The sequence below is a fragment of the Gossypium raimondii genome, chromosome 2, assembly GCF_025698545.1.
Source record: "Gossypium raimondii isolate GPD5lz chromosome 2, ASM2569854v1, whole genome shotgun sequence".
Classification (NCBI taxonomy): domain Eukaryota; kingdom Viridiplantae; phylum Streptophyta; class Magnoliopsida; order Malvales; family Malvaceae; genus Gossypium; species Gossypium raimondii.
The window spans coordinates 43,278,674-43,304,311 of record NC_068566.1 but is presented as its reverse complement, the minus strand read 5'-3'; the positions used below and the strand labels follow the sequence as shown (position 1 = coordinate 43,304,311).

Here is a 25,638-nt window from a genome sequence, read left to right as displayed (position 1 = left end):
CGCTAGAAAAATCAGGAGAATTGAAGAATTAAGGGTAAAATTGGAATATTGCAAAAATTGTTTTAAAAGTTAGGACTAAAGTGGAATATCTAGAATTCTCTTCATATTTTCTGCATTCTCATCAGCCAAAAACGTCCTAAGGGTTTCTTAAAGCTGGTTTTTCATAATTTTTGCACCAAGTGATTTAATCCTTGCCTTTTTCTTGTAATTTTTGTGTTTCTAAGACTTTTACAACTAGGTCCTATTACTAAATTCATTACTTTTTGATTTTATGAATGAATTTGAAAGTTGCTATGAATATGTGCTGGAATTTTATGATGAAATAGGATGAAATTGAAGCTTTAATTTGTTTATGAGATGATTTTATTAGGTAATTTCAATAGAAATTGATTTATAGGACCTAGTTGTGAAAAATTTTGGAATTAAAGACTAGTATTAAAATTCTGATTTCCAAAGCTTATAAAGTAGTTTAAAGTGATGGGATAAAGTGTTAATTGAGAAAAATCAGCTCAATTGAGAGGTTAATTGAGCAGGGATGAAATTATCATTTATTGAAAGTTTAGGGGAAAATGGTAATTAATATCATACACTAAAACAGTTTTGGACAGCAGCAGTAGTCCAATTTTGAAAAATCACCAAATATTATAGATATCAAATTAGAGGATGAATAAAATATGAAATTAAAGCTTATTGAGTCTAGTTTCTCATAGAAGAAATGATTATATTGAGTTTTTAAAAAAAAATCAGTAAAATCTGGTAATACCTCGTATACGGGTAACACCACTTACCCGTATCCGTCGCCGGAATAGGATACGAGGTATTACCAGATTTTACTGATTTTTTTTTAAAAAACTCAATATAATCCCTTTATAAATATCTAATCCTCCTTGCAAATTTTAAACCGAGACCAAGCCAACACAACCAATCCATTTCAACATATTTTCAAGATAGATTTATTGTATTCATAAGATAATCTCATCACATGCCAAAACCAAAATTTGTTAGCCATACCAATGGCTAACCATACATTCATTCCACATTAACATCTACTTTACTAGCTTATACATGCCATTGATTTCCAAAATAAGTTTCTTTATGTACCGAGATCTTGACGTTGATAGCGTGATGCTTCTCTGACCAAATCCGACCTCTGAGCTCTTAACACTACAAAACAGGGGAAAATGAAACAGGATAAGCACTTTGTGCTTAGTAAGCTCATGTAACAAGAATTATACTTACCTAATATTTTCCATACAATGTAATAAACATTCATACACCCATTCCATACATTATTCCCCTATCATGCACAAACTCAACATTCAAATTAGTCCAATAATTTCCATGTATCAAAAATATATATATACCATGATTGATGAGCTCATCAATTCCATGATTTCCATTTCCTTGTTATTTTTCCATATTTCTCCCGTTGAACTACTTGGAATTTCGATGGATTTTCAGAGGTACACTTTAGTGTACAATTTCGGGTTCGTCAATTCATATTCATGTGCGCACATTTCCATTTCAGAGAGCACACTCCGTGAACCTCATCCTTACAAATGGATTACCAGTCTGAGCTAAATCCAGTAATATAAACTCACGAGTATTGTCGGGATTACCGGTCCAGGCTAAATCCTCGCAATGACAATTACTCTAATGAGCTTGGATCTGAATTACAGTCGAGCTAAATTGAGACCCTAATTCGGATTACCCGTCCGGGCTAAATCCATTTTCCACATATTCTTCGGGAGGGCTATATCAGGATAGGATCACTCGTCCAGGCTAGATCCTTTTTACCGTCAATTCCTTTTTAGAGATCCATCGAATTTTCCTTTCATTCAACCGGGATTTATTTCCTCTTTTCATCAAGAATATCAATACTTCATCAGTTATCATACAATAAACATCCAAATCATATTCACACCAATAACAAACATTTCAAGCATTTAGGAATATAATTCAAGTTACACGAACTTACCTCGACACTTGTTCGTAACAAAAAATCTACTAATCCCGAACTTTTTCTTTTCCTCGATCTTGCTTCGGATTTGAATTTCTCGGATCTAAATAAATAAATTTAATCATTAATCTAATACGTTTCTTGTTCATATGTAACATTCTCTATAATTCCATTATTTTTTATAGTGCATTCAAAGCTATCTCACTGAGTCAAAGTCACTAAATTATTTATATCTTAAGCTACGGAACTCCAAATTAAGATCCGTTAATTTTCCCTGAAACTAGACTCACATATCTTCTTACCATAAAATTTTCAGAATTTTTATTTTAGCCAAAAAGTATAGTTTATTCTTTAAATTTTCCCCTATTTCATTGTTTGACAGTTCCGACCCCTCTTCACTAAAAATTAATTATCTCATTGTACAAAATTCAGATTATATTTTTGTTTATTTATTCTGAAAATAGACTCATTAAGGATTCTAAACATATAAACTATAACTCATAATCATTTTTGTACAATTTTAATGATTTTACAAAATTAGAACAGAGGAACCTGAATTCATTCTGACCTTGTCTCACAAAATCTATTATATCTCATGACTAACAATTCCATTGATTAAATCATTTCTTATATGAGAAACTAGATTCAACAAGCTTTAATTTCATATTTTATTCATCCTCTAATTCGATCTCTACAATTTTTGGTGAATTTTCAAAGTTAGAGTACTGCTGCTGTCCAAAACTGTTTTAGTGTATGATGTTAATTACCATTTTTCCCTAAACTTTCAATAAATGATAATTTCATCCCTTCTCAATTAACCTCTCAATTGAGCTGATTTTTCTCAATTAGCACTTTATCCCATCACTTTAAACTACTTTATAAGCTTTGGAAATTAGAATTTTAGTACTAGACTTTAATTCCAAACTTTTTCACAATTAGGTCTTACAAATCAATTTCTATTGAAATTACCTAATAAAATCATTTCATAAACAAATTAAAGCTTCAATTTCATCCTATTTCATCATAAAATTGCAGCACATATTCATAGCGACTTTCAAATTCATTCATAAAATCAAAAACTAATGAATTTAGTAATAGGACCTAGTTGTAAAAGTCTTAGAAACACAAAAATTACAAGAAAAAGGTAAGGATTAACTCACTTGGTATAAAAATTATGAAAAACCAGCTTGAAGAAACTCTTGGGACATTTTTGGCTGATGAGAATGCAGAAAATATGAAGAGAATTCTAGATATTCCACTTTAGTCCTAACTTTTAAAGCAAATTTTTGCAATATTCCAATTTTACCCTTAATTCTTCAATTCTCCTGATTTTTCTCAGCTATTGCCGCCCAAAATATCTCATTTTGGGGTTATTTGCAATTTATGTCCCTCCTCGTTTAACAATTGAGCTATTTAATCCTTCTAGTAACTTTTACAATTTTTTCAATTTAGTCATTTTTGCTTAATTGACTACCCAAACATTAAAATTTTCTAACGAAATTTTTATACCATATTACTAGCACTTCACAAATATTTATAAAAATATTTTTGACTCGGTTTTACGAGATTGAGGTCTCGATACCTTATTTTTACCCAATTTCTTCAATAATTTCTTTTTCTAACTAACCACTAAATCGGTAAAATTTTTCTATCGATATTTTCATACGATTTTCCTATCATATCAATATTCATACAAAAATATTAAAATAAATTTCTCTTTAAATCGGATTTGTGGTTACGAAACCACTATTCCGATAACCTTGAATTTAGGCCATTACAACTCTCCCCCCTTAAGGATTTTCGTCCTCGAAAATCTTACCAGTAAAGAGGTTCGGGTATTGTTTCCTTATTGCCTCCTCCGGTTCCCATGTCGCTTCCTTTATCTCGTGCTTTTGCCATAATACTTTAACCAAATTTATCTTTTTATTTCTAAGCTCCTTTGTTTCCCGTGCCAATATCTTGACCGGTTCTTCATTGTAAGTAATATCCGGTTGAATATCCACTTCTGTCGGAGAAATAACATGTGAAGGATCTGATCGATACCGTCGTAACATAGACACATGAAAAACATTATGAATTCTATCGAGTTCCGGTGGTAACGCCAATCGATAAGCGACCGATCCAATTCTTTCTATGATTTCATATGGCCCGATAAATCTTGGACTCAATTTACCCTTTCTACCGAACCGGAGAACTTTCTTCCAAGGAGGCACTTTTAAGAATACCTTATCACCCACCTGAAATTCAATCTCTTTTCGTTTAAGATCAGCATATGTCTTCTGACGATCGGAAGCTGCTTTTAGACTATCTCGAATCACCTTGACTTTTTCTTCTGTTTCCCGGATCAAATCAACCCCATGCATCTTCTTTTCACTGAGCTCGGTCCAATATAACGGTGTTCTACATTTTCTACCATACAATGCTTCATACGGAGCCATTTTAATACTGGACTGATAACTGTTATTGTAAGCAAACTCAATCAAAGGTAGATACCTCTCCCAATTACGTTCATACTCTAATATACAACATCGGAGCATATCTTCCAATACCTGAATTACACGCTCGGATTGGCCATCTGTCTGAGGATGAAATGCAGTGCTGAAATACAACTGATTACCCAAGGCTTCTTGCAATTTGTCCCAGAAACGAGATGTAAATCGAGGATCTCTATCTGATATAATAGAGATTGGCACTCCATGTAGCGACAATCTCGAGATATATCTGATTCACCAATTTATCTAGAGAATAATCCATACGTACCGGGATAAAATGTGCTGATTTTGTTAATCGATCAACGATCACCCAAATGACATCTTTCTTCTTCGGAGACAATGGTAATCCGGACACAAAATCCATAGTAATTCTTTCCCACTTCCATTCCGGTATAATGATTGGCTGAAGTAACCCCGAAGGTACCTGATGTTCAGCTTTGACCTGTTGACATATCAGATATCTTGATACAAACTCAGAGATATCACGTTTCATACCTGGCCACCAGTACATCTTTTTCAAATCATTATACATTTTATTACCTCCCGGATGTACGGACATAATATCACTGTGTGCCTCGTGTAAAATCTTCTGTACAAGTTCTGAATTTTTTGGTACACATACTCTACCTCTGAATAACAAACAACCATCAGTCCCAATCTGAAATTCTGAATCATTACCTGACTCACATTGTACCCGTTTAGCCTGTAGCTTCTCATCATTTTTCTGAGCTTCATATATTTGCTATAGAAATGTCGGTTTAACTCTCAAATCAGCTATGACTGAACCATCATCAACCAAAGACAATTGGGCATTCATAGCTCGTAAAGCAAACAGAGATTTTCGGCTCAGAGCATCAGCTACAACATTAGCCTTACCCGGATGGTAATCAATAACCAAATCATAGTCTTTTATCAATTCAAGCCACCTACGCTGTCTCAAATTCAAATCTTTCTGTGTCATCAAATATTTCAGGCTTTTATGATCAATATAAATATGACATTTCTCGCCATACAAGTAATGTCGCCATATTTTTAATGCAAATACAATAGCAGCTAATTCAAGATCATGCACCGGGTAATTTCTTTCATGTGGCTTAAGTTGTCTCGAAGCATAGGCTATAACTTTACCTTCTTGCATCAAAACACAACCTAAACCATTTAATGATGCATCACTATAGATAATAAATTCTTTACCTGGTTCAGGTTGTACCAACACTGGTGCTTTCGTCAACAAATCTTTCAATCGGTCGAAACTCTGCTGGCATTCATCAGTCCACTCGAATTTAACATCTTTTTGTAATAAACGGGTCATCGGAGAAGCTATCATAGAAAACCCCTGTACAAATCTTCGATAATAACCAGCTAAACCCAAGAAACTTCTAACTTCAGATACATTTTTCGGTGGACTCCAATTAATAACAGCTGAGATTTTACTCGGATCTACCCTGTTGCCTTCTGCAGATACAATATGTCAGAGAAAACCCACTTCTCGAAGCCAAAATTCACATTTACTAAATTTAGCATATAGCTGCTTCTCTCGCAGAATTTGCAACACAATTCTCAAATGTTCTGCATGCTCATTTTCGTCTAGAGAATAAACCAATATATCATCAATAAAGACTACCACAAACTTGTCTAAGTACGGTCTGAATATCCGATTCATCAGGTCCATAAATACTGCAGGTGCATTAGTCATCCCAAACGGCATAACAAGAAACTCATAATGCCCATACCTGGTTCTGAAAGCTGTCTTCGGTACATCTGACTCTTTTACCCATAACTGATAATAGCCCGATCGGAGATCAATCTTTGAAAATATAGTGGCACCCTTCAACTGGTCAAACAGATCGTCAATCCGAGGCAATGGGTACTTATTCTTTATAGTGACTTTGTTAAGCTGTCGGTAATCAATACATAATCTTAATGATCCGTCCTTCTTCTTCACAAATAGAACCGGAGCACCCCAAAGTGAATGACTCAGTCGAACAAAACCCCTGTCAACAAGTTCTTGCAACTGTGTCTTTAACTCTTTTAATTCTGCAGGGGCCATACGATACGGAGCTATGGAGATTGGAGTAGTTCCCGAAATCAGATCTATAGAAAATTCCACTTTTCTTTCTGGTGGCAACCCCGATAATTCCTCTGGAAGCACATCAGAAAATTCACCTACAACTGGCACTGCCTGGATCTTTGACTCAGATACCTTAGTGTCTAACACATATGCCAAATAAGCATCACACCCTTTTCTGATACACCTCTGAGCTGTCATCACTGAAATCACATTAGATAATTCCTCTGTCTGATCAGATTTAACCCGAAGTAATTCTCCATTCTGACACTTCAATACAGTATATTTCATCTCTGGTTTACTCTTGCATCATCTTTGAGTTAGCTAGTCCATACCCAGTATCACATCGAACTCATCAAAAGGAAGTAACATCAAGTTAGCCGGAAAACAAATACCTTTTACCATTAGTGGACAATTTTTACAAACTTTATCCATCATCACAAACTGGCCCAGGGGTTCGAGACTTTAACCACAAATTCAGTAGGTTCAACAGATAAAATTTTAACAAATACTAATTTTGTGCATATGTAAGAATGTGTAGAACCAGGATCAATTAATGCAGTAATATCAGTATCAAGTAAAAAAATGTACCAGTAATAACATCGGGTGCTGAAGCGTCTTCTCTAGCACGGATGGCATATGTCCTAGCAGGTGCTCATGCCTCAGGCCTGCCTGCAGTATCTCTCGTAGCTCCTCGACTACCACTGACATCACCAGATGGTCGAGGTGGTCTACCCCTCGAAACTGGATTACTTGGCTTCGATGTTTGTTCAGCTTCTTTTTCACCCCTTTCTAGACAATCTCTGAGGAAATGATCGAAAGAACCACATCTGTAACAAGCCCCATTCTTTAATCGGCATTCACCAAAATGAGTTTTATTACAGTACTGGCATCTTGGCTTAGAGGTACAACCACTGCCAACACTGGTCACTGATGGAGTAGAAGGTCTTGGATTAGTACGCCGAAAACCTCGCTCTCTACCCGAATGCCCAGTGGCTGAGGTAAAACGATCCTAGTATTTCTTTAATTTCTTTGAAGCAGAAAACTGGGATTTTTCCATCGATCTTTTACTGAAAACCCGAGCTTCTCTTTCAGCTTGTTTCTTTTCTTTACTCAGTTCTTCTGCTTTATAAGCTCGCTCTGCAAGGGTAGCAAACTCTTAGATTTCAAGAATCCCGATCAGTAGCTTAATTTCTTCATTCAACCCTTCTTCGAACCGTTTGCACATTTCAGCCTCTGATTGTACCCATTCCCGAGCATATTTGCTCAATCGGACAAATTCTCTTTCATACTCAGATACTGATCTGTTACCCTGTTTTAGCTCAAGAAATTCTTTTCTCTTCTGATCAAGGAACCTCTGACTGATATATTTCTTTCTGAACTCGGTCTGAAAGAATTCCCACGTAATTTCTTCTTTCGGAACAACTGAAACTTTAGTATTCCACCAGTGGTAAGCTGTATCTTTTAGCAATGATACTGCACATTTCAGACACTCTTCTGGTGTGCAAGATAGTTCCTCCAAAACCCGAATAGTATTCTCTAACCAAAACTCAGCTCGTTCGGGATCATCATTAACTGTAGCTCTAAATTCCTCTACCCCATATTTTCTAATTTTATCAACCGGAGCTTTCCCTTTTCTGATAGATTCGGCACCTGTACCCTGCAGAATCTCGGGAACCGATGGAGGAGGAGGAGGGGAGCTTGAGTTTCTTTGCACTCTGAGGTTAGTTCTTATATCTTGAGTAAACCATTCATTCATCATTTGATAGAAGGCCATTTTAGCTTCTTCATTTTGGTCCCTTGTCTCGGACCTTCTACTACTGGTAGCTTCAGCTTCTCTTTGTTCTGAAGCCGGAGCATGACTCCCGGCTTCCTCGGGTTGAGCTCGGTCAGCAGACATTTACTATAAGAAAATCACATTTCAAACGGTCAGGAGATATCACACTATCAATAATAATTTAAATGGCATGTATAGCTAATCTCATATTTGCTACGTCGGCCCGAGAACCGGCTAAACCGTAGCTCTGATACCAACAAATGTAACACCCCTTACCCGTATCCGTCGCCGGAATAAGATACGAGGTATTACCAGATTTTACTGATTTTTTTTTAAAACTCAATATAACCCCTTTATAAATATCTAATCCTCCCTACAAATTTTAAACCGAGACCAAGCCAACACAACCAATCCATTTCAACATATTTTCAAGATAGATTTATTGTATTCATAAGATAATCTCATCACATGCCAAAACCAAAATTTGTTAGCCATACCAATGGCTAACCATACATTCATTCCACATTAACATCTACTTTACTAGCTTATACATGCCATTGATTTCCAAAATAAGTTTCTTTATGTACCGAGATCTTGACGTTGATAGTGTGATGCTTCTCCGACCAAATCCGACCTCCGAGCTCTTAACACTACAAAACAGGGGAAAAAGAAACAGGATAAGCACTTTGTGCTTAGTAAGCTCATTAACAAGAATTATACTTACCTAATATTTTCCATACAATGTAATAAACATTCAACACTCATTCCATACATTATTCCCCTATCATGCACAAACTCAACATTCAAATTAGTCCAATAATTTCCATGTATCAAAAATATATATATACCATGATTGATGAGCTCATCAATTCCATGATTTCCATTTCTTTGTTATTTTTCCATATTTATCCCGTTTACCTACTTGGAATTTCGATGGATTTTCAGAGGTACACTTTAGTGTACAATTTCGGGTCCGTCAATTCATATTCATGTGCGTACATTTCCATTTCAGATAGCACACTCCCGCGAACCTCATCCTTACAGCGGGATTACCAGTTCAGGCTAAATCCCCTGTAATATAAACTCACAGAGTATTGTCGAGATTACCAGTCCAGGCTAAATCCCCTGCAATGACAATTACTCTAATGAGCTTGGATCTGAATTACCAATCCAGGCTAAATTCAGACCCTAATTCGGATTACCCGTCCGGGCTAAATCCATTTTCCACATATTCTTCGAGAGGGCTATATCAGGATAGGATCACCCGTCCAGGCTAGATCCTTTTTACCGTCAATTCCTTTTCAGAGATCCATCAAAATTTCCTTTCATTCAACCGGGATTTATTTCCTCTTTTCATCAAGAATATCAATACTTCATCAGTTATCATACAATAAACATCCAAATCATATTCACATCAATAACAAACATTTCAAGCATTTAGGAATATAATTCAAGTTACACGAACTTACCTCGATACTTGTTCGTAACCAAAAATCTACTAATCCTGAACTTTTTCTTTTCCTCGATCTTGCTTCGGATTTGAATTTCCCGGATATAAATAAATAAATTTAATCATTAATCTAATACATTTCTTGTTCATATGTAACATTCTCTATAATTCCATTATTATTTATAGTGCATTCAAAGCTGTCTCACTGAGTTATAGTCACTAAATTATTTATATCTTAAGCTACGGAACTCCAAATTAAGATCCGTTAATTTTCCCTGAAACTAGACTCACATATCTTCTTACCATAAAATTTTCAGAATTTTTTTTTTAGCCAAAAAGTACAGTTTATTCTTTAAAGTTTCCCATGTTTCATTGTTTGACAGTTCCGACCCCTCTTCACTAAAAATTAATTATCTCATTGTACAGAATTTGGATGATGTTTCTATTTGTTTCTTCTAAAAATAGACTCATTAAGGATTATAACCATATAAAATATAACTCATAATCATTTTTTTAAAATTTTTAATGATTTTCCAAAATCAGAATAGAGGAACCCGAATTCATTCTGACCTTGTCTCAAAAAATCTATTATATCTCATGATTTACAATTCCATTGATTAAACCATTTCTTCTATGAGAAACTAGACTCAACAAGCTTTAATTTCATATTTTATTCATCCTCTAATTCGATCTCTACAATTTTTGGTGAATTTTCAAAGTTAGAGTACTGCTGCTGTCCAAAACTGTTTTAGTGTATGATGTTAATTACCATTTTTCCCTAAACTTTCAATAAATGATAATTTCATCCCTTCTCAATTAACCTCTAAATTGAGCTGATTTTTCTCAATTAACACTTTATCCCATCACTTTAAACTACTTTATAAGCTTTGGAAATCATAATTTTAGTACTAGACTTTAATTCCAAACTTTTTCACAATTAGGTCCTACAAATCAATTTCTATTGAAATTACCCAATAAAATCATTTCATAAACAAATTAAAGCTTCAATTTCATCCAACTTCATCATAAAATTCCAGCACATATTCATAGAAACTTTCAAATTCATTCATAAAATCAAAAACTAATGAATTTAGTAATAGGACCTAGTTGTAAAAGTCTTAGAAACACAAAAATTACAAGAAAAAGGCAAGGATTAACTCACTTGGTGCAAAAATGACGAAAAACCAGCTTGAAGAAACCCTTGGGACATTTTTGGCTGATGAGAGTGCAGAAAATATGAAGAGAATTCTAGATATTCCACTTTAGTCCTAACTTTTAAAGCAAATTTTTGCAATATTCCAATTTTACCCTTAATTCTTTAATTCTCCTGATTTTTCTCAGCTATTGCCGCCCAAAATATCTCATTTTGGGGTTATTTGCAATTTAATGTCCCTCATCGTTTAACAATTGAGCTATTTAATCCTTCTAGTAACTTTTACACCTTTTTCAATTTAGTTCTTTTTGCTTAATTGACTACCCAAACATTAAAATTTTCTAACGAAATTTTAATACCATATTACTAACACTTCACAAATATTTATAAAAATATTTTTGACTCGGTTTTACGAGATTGAGGTCTCGATACCTTATTTTTACCCAATTTCTTCAATAATTTCTTTTTCTAACTAACCACTAAATCGGTAAAATTTTTCTATCGATATTTTCATACGATTTTCCTATCATATCAATATTCATGCAAAAATATTAAAATAAATTTCTCTTTAAATCGGATTTGTGGTTACGAAACCACTATTCTGATAACCTTGAATTTAGGCCATTACACGTTTACTGGGATGGCGATTTAATTTCTTTAATTGTTTGAAATTTGTATCGCATATTTAACCTCATTTTCATTTAAATCCAGTTTTAAACGTTGCTGTTTCTATGATTAATTGAAATAATCTTAATGTTTGCGCATAATTGCTGATTTGGTCCTTCATTTTAAAATAAATTTTATTTTAATACTAATTTAGTTTTCCTTTCAAAATTCAACGTTATTTTAATTCTATTTTACATATTATAGTATTTAATATTTTTATAATATTTATTTTGAGAGTATTTAGGCTTACTATTATTATAGTCCAAATTATAATAAATTATTGTTTTAGTTTGTTTTTCTTATATTTTCAAAACCTTTATATACCGATATTTTGAATCTATTGTAATCATTTAATTTTGTTGTAATTGTTATTATCATCCTATTTTCGTTTGAAACTTTGGTTTTAAATTTGTAAATTATTATTTTCAATTTCAAAAAAAACGTTTCCTTCATATTTTGTTTTGCCTTCATAGTTTTTGAATAAATCTATTATTATATTTATATATTTTAAAAAACATTTTTTACTATTGGCTTAATATTATTTACAAACCTTTTATACTTTTATTTTCCCATTTGCTACATTATTATTTATTTTATCACACTTAATATATTTTAAGAATTTGATATGTTACTTCATATTTCTCAATAATGTATTTTAGACTATAGCTCTAGATTTTATTTTCACCATGACATCTCGTGATTATTATATTTATATGTATAATTTATATGAAATTATTTTAATACACATATATGCGTATAAAAAGCTTTATATTTGGCTATTCAATTATATTGTTTGAGAGAATCGCATTTCATTAAAATATTATAATCGTTTTATTTCAAGTCTACTAAAAAGTTTGGCGTTCGTAAGTTCTCGAGAGAATTGTGCCCTAACTTACTGGGCTTCAATTCTTCTCGATGAATTTAGATCATCAAATGTTCATTTTGTAAAACTATACGACTGCGAATAATAAAATTCTTTAGATTACAAAATGTTGGATCCTAACTCACTGGATACAACATTTTGTTGTCTCGTTTTTAATAAGGGCAATATTTGAGGTTTAAGATTTTCGAGAAATTGAACCCTAACTTACTGGATTCTGAATTCTCGATTAATTTAAACAATCAATAAACCTTCTTTAAACTCATGATTTTCTTAAAAAAGGAGCATATTTAATTTCAAGGATTGAATTGGAGCACCGTAACTCACTGAGTGTGAAATTTATTTCTTCGAAATAAGTATGTCTTGTCATTCAATTTACTTTATTCAAATTTTCTCAACAAGGATCGTATTTTAAAATCTTTTCAACATTTCGACACTAAGACGTTAAGCAATCAATTCGGTACAAATTTCGGGCGTTACGAGGGTGCTAACCCTTCCTCGTACGTAATTGACTCCCGGACCTATTTTCTTAAAATTTCGTAGATCAAAATCATTTTCAAGGTGAACCGATCACACCTTCAATAAAGATCGGTGGCGACTCCATTTTAAAAAAGTCGATCCCATTTTTCAAATTTAAAAGCGATTCTGACAAGTTTATTTTAAAATAGCTAATTTACATGTTTTAGATTCGGGGACTAAATTGAATAAAAGTGAAATTTTAAGGGTAATTTTGTAAAATGTCAAAAATGACCAAATTGCATGAAATGGATTGTTTTATTATAAATTGGATGAAATATTAATTTAGATCAAGATTGGGTGGAAATTAGAGAAAAATGGAAAATTACCAAAATATCCTTGAATTTTGATATTTCTGCAATTTAGCCCGGTAAGTTTGTGTAACTTGAATTATATTCTTAAATGCTTGAAATGTTTGTTATTGATGTGAATATGATTTGAATGTTAATTGTATGAAAATTGATGAAACATTGATATATTTGATAAAAAAGGGAGAAATCCCAGTTGAATGGAAGGAAAATTCGATGGATCTCTGAAAAGGAATTGACGTTAAAAAGGATCTAGCCTGGACGGGTGATCCTATCCTGATATAGCCCTCCAAGAATATGTGAAAATGGATTTAGCCTGGACGGTAATCCAATTAGGTCTCAATTTAGCTTGGTGGTAATTCAGATCCAAGCTCATTAGAGTAATTGTCATTGCAGGGGATTTAGCCTGGACTGGTAATCCTGACAATACTCTATGAGTTTATATTATAGGGGATTTAGCCTGGACTAGTAATCCCGCTGTACACTAAAAGTGTACCTCTGAAAATCCATCGAATTTCCAAAAATTCAACGGGATAAATATGGAAAATAATAAGGGTAATAGAAAACATGGAATTGAATTATTATTGGAAATATATTATCGAATTTAATACCCAGTTTGGATTGAACGTGGGATTGAGTACAATCGCTCTGTTCCAAAGGATGAATTGAAGGACAAGACCATAACTGGGTTATGGCATTACAAATGCAAAGGATGAATTGACGGCAAATTACCCAAGTAACCGAGGTTCAGCATTTGTTGCGGACTTTCGTGTTTACTATCTGTTTAGCTCTCATGAGCTTAAGTTCAGCCTTTGGGCTTCTGAAAATGATGTACTCATATCCGTAAGTCGTTTTTCGATACAGAAAGAAACGGTAAAAGACTTATGTGGTTGAATTGAAAGATTTATAGATTATTATTAGTATTGATCTAAAATAAATGTAACCATTGATATTTAAATGATATAATGGGTAAAGTTCTGAAGTGAGATAACATGAGTTTGAAATGAACTATTACCGGTATGTACGCGAAATTCATGAAAATGATGGTACATGAAATATCGAAATAATAAAATAATTATATATACCTATGAAGAAACGATAAGAGAATGATATGTATCATGACATGTAAATGTATGATTATCTTTAATATGTTGATACAAGAAAATTATGCATAGTGAGTTTATATGTAATGTGTGCAAGTACACTAACCAGTGTTGTTGCTTGACGCTTAGGCAAGTGCCAAGCTATTGGTTGAATAGTAATATGATTATTTAATGGAAGCATTGAATTGATAAGTATTTGAAGGAAAATATGCTAGTGTTCATGAAAAAGTGGTATGATTTAAATTATGCAATTTCTTATGAAATGACTTATCATGTGATCAATTCGGTAAAGGCTTTAGTTAAATGCAGTAACTTGTGACTATAATTGAATGATATGTTTATGACTTGTGTGTCACGCATATGGAATAAATGTGGAAAGTAAAGAAATGCAAATGAAAATAAAGAAATTATGAAGAGTTAAAGTTATATAAAGTCCTACTAAGCTTGGGATAATATGTAAGTGATACTGTGAATTTATTCACCTTGTGAGTTGATGAATACAGCTTCATGAGTACTATGGTATTAATATTGGATTATTCTTGATATGTATAGATTTCATATTTTAAATGAACTAATATGATTAAAGACTACATGAGCTTACTAAGCATCCATTGCTTACGTATTTTTTTTATTTACCCTACAGATTATCGAAAACTCGATTGGGTTGGAAGCTTGTCAGAGATATATCACACTATCCATTGGTTCTATCGGTAATTTTGGGTGATTTGATTCTGGTTATAATGGCATGTATAAGTTTATTTGGCCAACGTTGGCTCATTAATGTTTTGATTTTGGTTGGTTTCAAATATGAATGCTAGATGAAATGAAATGTCTGAAAATTAATTTGTAAATTTTGGTAATGCTCTGTAACCCTATTCCGGTGACAGATTCGGGTTAGGGGTGTTACAGTATGTGTTTTGAAGGTTTGGAATGAATTATACTAATTAGTTAACTTATAGGTAATATAGTATTGGTACACCATTGTTAAAGGTGTTTTGTTATGTTTAAGACATAGAGATCCTCTATTTTGGCTGTAAATTTGGTTTGATTTGCCATATGTATTTGTTTGAAAAGTGCAAGTTGAAGTTTTGTTTGAAATTACAAAAATAGGATATCATGTCGCAAGGTCGGGTGCATGTCGTCACAACGAGATTAGGCCACCATGCCACGACGTGATGTTGAGCATGGGTCATTGAGATGAAACCTAAACAGTATGTTGCATCGCGACATGGACCCCTTTGTTGTCGCGACGTCAACCTGAAATTTTAAAAATATTACAGTGTAGTCCTTTTTTTACCTCGAGTTAGCATTAGAGTTTTCGTAAGCTTGTAAAGACCCGAAAATGAATATGAATAATTTTATATACATGTTCAACTTATATTGGAATTTTTAAGTTATAAATTGAATTGTGTATTGATTGTAGTTGTTCCGACAACGAATATGACACCTTGTAACTCGAACTCGAGGGTCAGGTTGGGTATAGAGTGTTACAAAAATAGTAACTAACATTGTTATCAATTTGGGCATACTAATAGTATTATAAAAGTAGAATGACCAAATTATGCCAAATTAAAATAAAAGGGATTAAATTTCAAATTTCATCATAATAAAAGAACTAAAACCTAAAGTAAACCAAATATATATAGTCATTTCATAAATATATATATATATATAATAACCTTAGTAAATTTTCTTCAAATTATTTTTTAATATGTCAAATCCAAGATATCCAAATGACAGGATTAAACAAAAAAATCGAGAAACTAAGAACCAATCTAAACTGTAGTGTTTGGATGGTTTTAGTTCACAAGTTAAAAGCACCATTACTCAAACTAAATTGAGTTTTATTTTTATTTAATTATAATTTTTTAATTTTGTAGTTTAAAATTAAATATTATATATTTAAAATAGTGAATATAACTTAAAAGTATTATTTTTTCAAAAAATACTAAATAAGAGTGGTTGATTATTTTCTATTTACTTGAGAAATTAATTTTCTAGAAATATTTATGAAAAACTTTGACACTTAGTAAAAATATTCTAAAACTATAAAATAAAACTCATTTTGTCAAAATAAAGTCCAAAACCTCCAAACCCAAAATATATATATATATATATATATATATATATATATAAGAGAATCAAATTATTATAGATGGTTCAAAAAAGACTCAATCTAACTTAACTAAACTTGGTGCAACCATGCGATAGGAATACACATGCTCACAATTTGATTCATGTGTTCTAAAAATGATATGTGTTAAATCAAACTAGTATTTGATGGTAACAACTAATGGTGTTATCAATTTGAACTTGCTTATAACGTTATAAAAATAAGTGGATCAAATTATGTTAAATTAAAGTGAAGAGATTAAATCTAAAATTTCATCGTAATAAAGATAAAATCATAAATAAACCATCTATATATACATAGTAAACCAAAAAAAAATCATTTCTTGTAATAGAAGTCAAACATGGGTATGAAAAAGTATATTTAATAATTTTGGTAATTTTGGTATCATCAAGGTATACTTCATGCCCGTTTTACAATTCAAAAAGACTAATCCTTTTAAGGTTCGTGATTACTTCTCTCAACAATATCATCTCCAGGATTTGAAGTTGAGTTCTCTTCTTACGAATACAATATACATTATCACTATACCTAATACTTATTAGTAGACTCATATAATATTAATTTCTTTTTTGGGTATATTTCGATTTTTAATTCAATTGTAATTTCGATATATGATTCCTTACGAGCATATGGTATTTTAGTGTTCTTATTGCGCCGATTATACTTTGAAGTTTCGACATTCTCATTAAACATGTCTAAGCACAGTTAACGCACTTAAAAACTTGTTGTAATCGATTTAATGAGTAATTTAAAAAGTGATACATGTTTTATTTAGAGTGTAATAAAAAAAATTAAATATTAGAAAATATGTGAATATTGTTAAAATATTCGAGGGGAGATGGGGATAGTCAAAATAGGAGATGATGAGCTGTGAAGAAAAAGAAAAATAGAATGTGGGCTTTTCTCAATCAATCAATCAACCAACCAACAAATTATATTCAAACATGCAATGATATCAACCTTTTAACCTTGTACACACTCAAAAGCTATAGATTGTGTGAAGTCTTTTGATATTCAAGTCACATTGATGGGAGTGTATATAAATCAATTTTTTAATTAACAATATATTAAATTCCGAAATTCAATTTATATAATAGATTAAATTTTATTTTATTTAAGTAGATTAAATCAATAATTTCAAATGAGAAGTTCAGTAATAATAATTTTATCTAAATCCAATTCAATGATCTAATTACCTAATCAAATCCCTCCTTTACTTAAAAATATAAGGAATAAAGTAACATTTAATCTTTGAATTTGGTAACTTTTCCCACCTTGGTCCTTAAAGTTCTCTTGATGCAGATCAATTTTGAAATTTGACAACTTTTCTCAATTTAGATTCCATTAAAGTATGATGATGAAGCACTATGACTATGAGACTATGAGATTTTTTCACATCACCTAAATTTTGTTTAAAAGAAATATAATATATATATATATATTGTAATATCTAATTATTACATTTTATATAAAATTTCTAGATATTCAAGAACAATTTCAGAGTGTCGCATGGCATTATGATATCTTTAACAAAATCCAAATTTAAAGACCAAATTCATAGAAGTTTAAATATTTCAAGACTAACATAAAACAAAAGTAAAAGCTAAAATAGGAAAAATGGTTAAGTTGAAAGACAAAATGCTGGATTTTATTCTAAACTATAATAAACCATTATCAAATTTAACCAATTACAAATACCCACTAATCCCATGGCCCCTCAATTCAATTAATTGAAATAACCCCCCAGAATAACCAAACCCACCAAAGGCTACTCTACCTAATTAGTAATTACTCAACTCATACACCAGTAAAATGGAAAAAGATTTAGTGTCAAATCTTCAGCTGATATGCCTAATGTAACCACAATTCAAGTCGCGAAATTGTAATAACATTGGCTTCAATTTCGAGGCCCAAGTCAGTTGCATATATATATATATGTAAGAGATTATTATTACCAATTTAATATAAAGATTGAAAATACAACCAAATATGATTGCATTAAAATTCCATAAAGACTAACATAAAATATTGAGAAGCCCTCACCTTAAATCAGGGCAACGAGAAGAACCAAATACCTTCAAATAATGAAAACATTAAAACAACAATAAAGAGGAGTTAACGCTAACAATTAAAGAAACATCAAACAGTAAATAACAGTGGAAAGAGAAAAAAACAATTATAATATACATGTCAGTTTTGCTGCTTCAGCCCTCAGATCAAACTGTGATGTCGATCTTACTTCCGACTCAACCACCATTACTCCAAAATGGCGACCTCTTGATCGACCTTCCAATAGTTTGCATCATTGAACTCCTTCATTCCAGCCCCACCGTCGTCCGAATTCTCCTTCTGTGGTACCTTTGGAATAATGTTCCTCTTTAACGGTCCAGCTTCCCCAACTATTCCTTCTTTTAAAGCTTGTTCCATTGCCTTCTCTGTACCTTCTAATTCCACCCCTACGAATTCGACATCCTCTTCGAACAAAGAGGGAACTGCTGGTGGAGATTTCTGACTTGTATCACTGCTCACTGATCCATCACTCAGATCCATGGAGTCTAGGGAAACATTTGGAAGTATGGGGTCTCCATTCGACAGGGGAACGACATCAGTGACCACCGTCTCGATATGACTCGGTTGGTTGACATCTGAGCTGTCATCGTCTAGAAATGGGTTTTTGCTTGAACCACCTAGTTTCAAATCTGATGATTCTCCCCACCCCACCCACTCGGGCAAAGGCCCATCTCCAAATAAGTCTTCGTTTTCACTTGCGTCAAACCCAAAGAATCTCATATCATATGAAGCATTTGATTTCTCCCCTTGTGGATTCAGGTCTCCACTGGTCATGGAATTGTCAAATCCATTCATAGCATAGGAAGTAGATGTGCCAGTCACGGACTGTTTGCTTTCATTCAACTCGTTCTCCCCTCCAAGTACCACCTCATCATCACTACCACCGTTACCACCATTAGTAGTACCATTCAAGTTAATCTCATCCATCACCTCTGTCTGAGATGTGGCTGCAGGTGCATTACCGGTTCTGTCATCTTGGAATGCAAACCAGTCCGAATTCGTGAACAGGCTGCTGCATTAGAAAACAATAGGGTTATGGCTACTCTAACAAAAAAAATATAAACTTTTTGAAACACATTCACCCATCCCAAGCGTCCATCATGAACCCATCAGCCAATTACTCAATCACCATGAGTAACAACAAGAAACTTACCTTCCTTGGTCATCACCGAGCCTCAAGGATGATACAACGACCTCAGCAGATTCATCATCAAAGTATACATCCTGCAAACGGGAAACATATATCTACTATAAAGTTTGACATTAGAAAAATAGGGACAAGAAGTCTATTTGTTTGGTTCCTCCATTTTAACACATAGGCCACGGTTATGTTACCATCAATGTCTAGGAAAAGTTATGTTACTCAGACACAAGTGTTGAGTGTCGGATATGGGTATGCATCCAACACGGGTATGGTTAGATTTTTCCTTGTTTTCCCATGTATTTGGAGGATCTTTGAAGGTCTTATCGCCATATCCATGTGTTGTACACGAGCACTTCAATAAAAATGAAGAGTTCGAAGAATATGGGGGAAAAGAACCTATTGCCTTAACAAAAATCGCAAAAAAGAATTCAATTAATTAAAAGAAATCATAGTCACTCACCTCATCATCTCGATCAAGGGTACCATTGTCCTGAAAGTAGTTAATAAAAAAAAAATAAGTATAGCAAACATGCAGAATGCGGTGTAGTTTTATGAAAAGTCACACTACATACTTCTTTATTATCGTCATTCCATTTGTACCCAAAAGCCTGGCTTAGGGTATTTGCCAAAATCGCAACATCATAATCTCTATCACGAAGATCATCTTCATCGCTTATTCTGTCTTGCAATGCTGTTGGGCGTCTGCACATGAGAAGGAAAAATACATGTGATTCTTTAAATGAATCTTCTGTTAGCTCTCGCAACTGTGGTTGCAGCAAACAGAAATAATGTGTTATAACAAGATGATTTCAAAAATTGGAGTTGTGCAATTAGAAACTTTACAATTATAGGCATCATATGACAGAAGAAAGCTGTAAATAAAATAAAAGAGCCCAATAAAAAGTCACAGTTTATATGCCATTTATAAGTTATAAATCTTCCATGATACAATAAATCCACGAGTGCTGGCACACCCTTACAAAAAAACATATCAAGCACAGACAGATCAAGTGATAATTGATGCCCAATTACATAAGATATTAATCAAACGGCACCACATATCAGAAGTGAAGCAGAAGCATACCCACACGCCCATCGATAAACATTTTCAACTGCATTGCGTTCTTGCAGAACATTAGCTTGCCACTCATTCCATTCGCTATTTCCCTATAAAGAATATAAGAACTAGTGTAAGGCAAAAGGAAATATAAGGAATCCTGGTAAAGTTCCCTAAACTGATGTAAGATCAGACCATGCAATTCTAGCCAAGTGAAAGGCACGATAAACATGAAAAATAACCAAGCAACTGACACTAACTGTGAAGATACCAAGCTACAAAAACATTCATACCCTGATCTTAATTAAAACAAAACTTGTTGACTTAAAATAAAAAATGCACCTATAACCTGTAAGATCCTTACAGAAGCATTCATACAACATTAACAAGCAGCCAATTCCCCACCTGTAGATGTGTCTGAATGCAGCTATTACTGCCTCCTAACTGTACAAGTTTATTTGAGATACGTGTAATGTGACCAATGTTTCCTGCTCGTGGTGCATGTTTTCCAGCAGCAGGTAAAGTTGGCTGCTCAAACAAAAAAGGTAAGTCGGCTGCATGATCCAGTAGCATTATAACCATTTTCAATTATATTTTTAATAATGCCCATTACCAAACTGGACAAACAACAATATGATTAACATCTACCTGATTATTGTCACCAGAAAGAAATGGATGTTTGTCAGTTTGGATCAATTTCCTGATCAAATCACATTCTTGAAGAAGATGGTCGACTATTGCATCATTCTTGCTTTCCAGACAAGATAATATTATACTTTCCACATGATGATGTAGCGCATTATTGTATGGATACCTGCACATAATTTGAGAGACAATAAATATTAACCTGATAGCAGAAAACATTTTTCTCAAGAAGAAACCAAGTGCCTTCTTCTAGATTCAAACTTCCAACAAGTTGTTCTCATGTTAGCGAATATGACAAATTTTAACCAAAAGCTTACTCAAAGAAAAGATCAATAACTCGTTGGATAGTTCCCGAGCTGATCAATTCCTTCTCCGCAGCTTCATTTCCAGTTCTAAACAGCACAGCAATGAACTCAACAATCTGAAAAAATTAACAAATTAATTCAGACATAACATAAAAGGTTTCAACGAAAAAAGTTTGCATTACATCGTGCACAAACACCAAATCAACCCAAACATGTGCAAGTTATATCCCATATTGGATGACATATAAACTTTAAGATGAGAATATAACATGAACCTTCAGACGGTGCTTCCCAAGAGGCGGCCTCAATTCTCCATAGGTTGTAGGCAAAAAATTTTCATCAGATAAGACATTCAAAAGCGTAAGTAAGTCACCTGAAAAACAAGCAGTTGTGAACACCATAGCTAAAAGTGAAAGCCAACACATTACATGCAACTATATGTAAAAACTATTACATAGAACTTTCAGAGAAACATATCCACTCACCAAGCTTAGGCAGCATTGCATTAATAGTCTCCGGATTTATGGGGATTGGAGGCTCATACATCTGTTGATTTCGGAAAGAATACATCAAGGGAGAAGCAATTGCTGATCTTTTTGGATCCAACAACGAGATACAAACTGAGAGCGAGTGTACAAGGCCAGATTTTGAGTGTGAATCTTCCAGTGCATGACCAAATATCCTTGCGACAAAGCTGTATATGAATATACTCAAAATCACAGGTCAAAATCACAGAAATATTCACGATAGAGAATTGAGATGGTGATGCAAGTAAGGCTGACATAAGAAAGAATAAGATCTCACAGACCTTGGACTAGAGAGTTTAGTAGCTAAAGCAGATGGGACATTCCGTGTTATTGCACATAATGTTTCTGCTGCATTAGCGTGAACTTCAGGAGGACACTGGTAATTGCAAAAACAGGTTGTGAGATTCATTAGAAAGTATAGTATGCCATGAAAATGATAGAATAGAAAATTCTCACTTACCGATGAACTCAATTTATCCACAATCATTTCCAACAAATTGCTATTAGCTAACCATTGCATTACATCCAAACAATTCGGATATACATGATCATCAGCACCTACTAACCGAACCAATACCTGTGAAAAGGTGTGCCTCATTTCAATATTCAACCAAAACATATAAATGCCAAGCCATATAAAACCCAATATTGTAATAAACCAACAAAGAAATGGTGGGTACCTCCATGATGGATGTGATTCCTATTAAATCAACCAGTTGGTGGAATACATCTTGATGTACCTGTTAGTAATCTGTCTCAGTAAATTCACATGAACAAATAAAACCATGCTATCTTTTGTAGTTCAAGATCATAAACCACAAACAAGCCCATTTTGTCAGGCAAGTCACTGGGCCTAAATCATCCTTATAAGCTAAACCCAGAGAACAAACTTGCCAGAAGGAAAGGATTAGTAGCTAACATGATTGTTTACACCACTAATTCAGTATGTTTAACTAAGCTTATAGGTAACCAATCTCATAGGTGCATCATGCATGTCCATATAAAATTAGTTTAAATTTCAACAGGGGAACAAGGTAAAGTTCAAATTGTCAGTGCACATTCTGTACTGAGTTTCAATTCATTAGTTATCAAGATTTGTAGGTTATTGAATGTACTATCCATATTCAAATAACATAGAACAAAAGTATCAACAATTGCAAGAGGTCTAAGAATGTGACAATAAACACAAAAACTTTACTTACTTGAATGTAATTCATAAGTTGAACAGACTTCCGTAGCATAAGGCATATAAAAACCTAAAATACAAAGCAAATGAAACTCATCAAGTGGTAATAAAAACCACAGAAGTAGTTGAAGAAAGTATGGCATGAAAAGCCACAGAAATTAAACTGAACATGAACAAACACACCTTACTGAAATAACCAGCTAGAAAGGCACTATGAGGACGGTTTGGTTGCAAGAAAGAGAAAAGTAAGTTCATCAACTGCCAAAAAGAGAAAATCATATGAAACAAAACCATAGCAATGTCCATAGCTAAAGATGCATATTCAAGAATGCAAATGAAGGTCATACCTCTTCATCCTCGGCTAAAGTCTTCAGAATAACGTCAATCTCACATGTAAATACCTCACAGGCAATGAATGGGAACCTACACAAAAAAGAATAAATAGCATCAGAAAATTTACAATACAAGGAAACCCAAAGAAGTCTAGTTCCTTATTCCCGGTTTAATGAAATTTACATACTTGAACGCCCGTTTGCTATCAGCATCCTCTGGAGGCTCTTCAACAACATATCGTAGTAACTGCTCAACCTGGGCTCTATCTCGTAGACTGCACATAAAAAGTCAAGTACATGAAGAACTAGCTCTCTACTAGATTATACAAACACTTGGAAATTTAAGTCATAGCATCCAACCAATTGCAATATGCTAAAAAAACTAATTAGAAAGAAAAAATTTAATAATAGCAAAAAATATGGAAAAGCGAAAAGTGATAGTGGAAAAATTTACAAATTGATGAGTCGACTATTTAAAGCTTTGCATTCTTGGATTATTTCTTCCTCATCCAGAAGCTCTTCCAAAGTAAAGTTCTCCTTGTCTAATATCGACTCCACCTATAAAAGAAAACCGCAGTCAACGAAACTAATCATAATTATAGTAAACAAAAAATTAAAATGAGTCACTCAACAACATCTTAAGCAAATGAGTGGAAATGGAGAATGAACATCAATTAGAAAGCAAATCCAGCAAACTATAATTAGCTTAATATATTTTCACCAATTTGATTCAATAGCAGTTATATTTCATCTTCATATAAAAGGAACTCCAGCCATTACCACATAAACTAGCCTAAAGATTTCTAAAAGAAAAAAAAGGATAATCATCGAATCGAGCAATGAAAATTTCCAAACAAGCGGACAAATCTAAGTCAGTGAAGCTACTCTGCTACGGCATCAAGGAATCCAAAAGTAAATTAAGTATAAAAAGAAGTAAATTTCAACATAACTAAGCCAAAAGAAAAGCACTGATTCAAACCTACAAAGAAAAAAAAATCTAACCAAAAGTTAACAAGTTAATTACAACTAATAAAACTTACTCTAATAAAATATCTTAATTAATTAACTAATTAAAATAAAATTACTCACCGGACAAGAGGCGGATAGAGATGGGAGCTTCCAAAACATGGCTAAGAAGAGAAAAATAGTAAGCAGAGTAGCAGATTAGATCTGTAAACCCTAAAAATTACCAGTGAATCTAGGAAATATCGAAAAATAAGGGAAAAAAGGGGAGATTCAAGAGTAAAGAAGAGAAAATAATAATAATCTTAAAATAAATAAATAAACAATTTTTTTGCTGTTATATTATAGTGGTAACGAAGGAAGGAAGAGAAAAATAAGCTAAAAAAATGTTTTGCAAGTTAAAAGAAAGTACAAAAATGAAGTACTTCGATTCTCAGAAAACTACTTTTAGTTGTATGTCTACGGTTATGGCCAAGAAGAAGGGGAAGGGTTCAAATCGTCCTGGATGGATGTACATACACATGCATACATACATACATATATAGTCCTGCACAGTGGATCTGTCCACCAGATGGGATGGCTCATTTGGTTCTGTTTAATTCGAATTTAAATTAAAAGTTTTAAAATATTATTAGATTAAAATATACTCTCTCTTTTTTAGTGGTTGTAGTTTTATAAATTTTAACATTTAATCCATGTATTTAAAAATTAAAATTAACTCCTTTATTTATAAAGGATCTTAATTCAATCATTAACATTTTAAGAATTTATTTGGTTAACACTGAGTAATTGATTAAAACAGGTAATTCAAGATGAATTGTAATTCCCTAGACATGTTTTGTTGACAGAGTGTCTTGTTAAAATATTAATTATTTTAAAAATAATTTCTAAAAAGTAATAAA

The 25,638-nt window shown here is 33.0% G+C and overlaps 1 protein-coding gene across 3 annotated transcripts; it reads right to left on the bottom strand.

Annotated features, from left to right (window-relative positions):
• Window positions 1–18,433: 18,433 nt before the first annotated feature.
• On the bottom strand, window positions 18,434–25,283 carry LOC105788950 (uncharacterized). Of its 3 annotated transcripts, none has more exons than XM_012616062.2 (20): window positions 25,182–25,283; window positions 24,863–24,903; window positions 24,228–24,331; window positions 23,962–24,048; window positions 23,789–23,864; window positions 23,625–23,699; window positions 23,458–23,511; window positions 22,936–22,995; window positions 22,716–22,832; window positions 22,537–22,631; window positions 22,214–22,422; window positions 22,004–22,101; window positions 21,741–21,844; window positions 21,427–21,592; window positions 21,184–21,306; window positions 20,806–20,888; window positions 20,294–20,423; window positions 20,182–20,211; window positions 19,731–19,801; window positions 18,434–19,589 (listed from the first exon to the last, which is right to left on the bottom strand). In XM_012616062.2, the coding sequence occupies exons 2-20, from the start codon at window positions 24,899–24,901 to the stop codon at window positions 18,764–18,766; spliced, it is 2,547 nt and encodes an 848-aa protein (XP_012471516.1). In that variant the 5' UTR covers window positions 24,902–24,903; window positions 25,182–25,283; the 3' UTR covers window positions 18,434–18,763. The 3 variants fall into 3 exon arrangements, with proteins under 3 accessions (XP_012471516.1, XP_012471517.1, XP_012471514.2); XM_012616063.2 differs by lacking the exon at window positions 25,182–25,283 and adding an exon at window positions 25,162–25,180; XM_012616060.2 differs by lacking the exon at window positions 25,182–25,283 and having other exon boundaries at window positions 18,434–19,586.
• Between the last annotated feature and the right edge of the window lie 355 nt (window positions 25,284–25,638).

Coding starts and splice junctions, on each gene's coding strand:
- LOC105788950 (XM_012616062.2), bottom strand. CDS start 24,901: ATGTTTTGGAAGCTCCCATCTCTATCCGCCTCTTGTCCG. Junction 22,833..22,935: donor GAATCACATCCATCATGGAG/GTACCCACCATT, acceptor ACCTTTTCACAG/GTATTGGTTCGGTTAGTAGG. Junction 19,802..20,181: donor CCCTTGATCGAGATGATGAG/GTGAGTGACTAT, acceptor TCCCGTTTGCAG/GATGTATACTTTGATGATGA.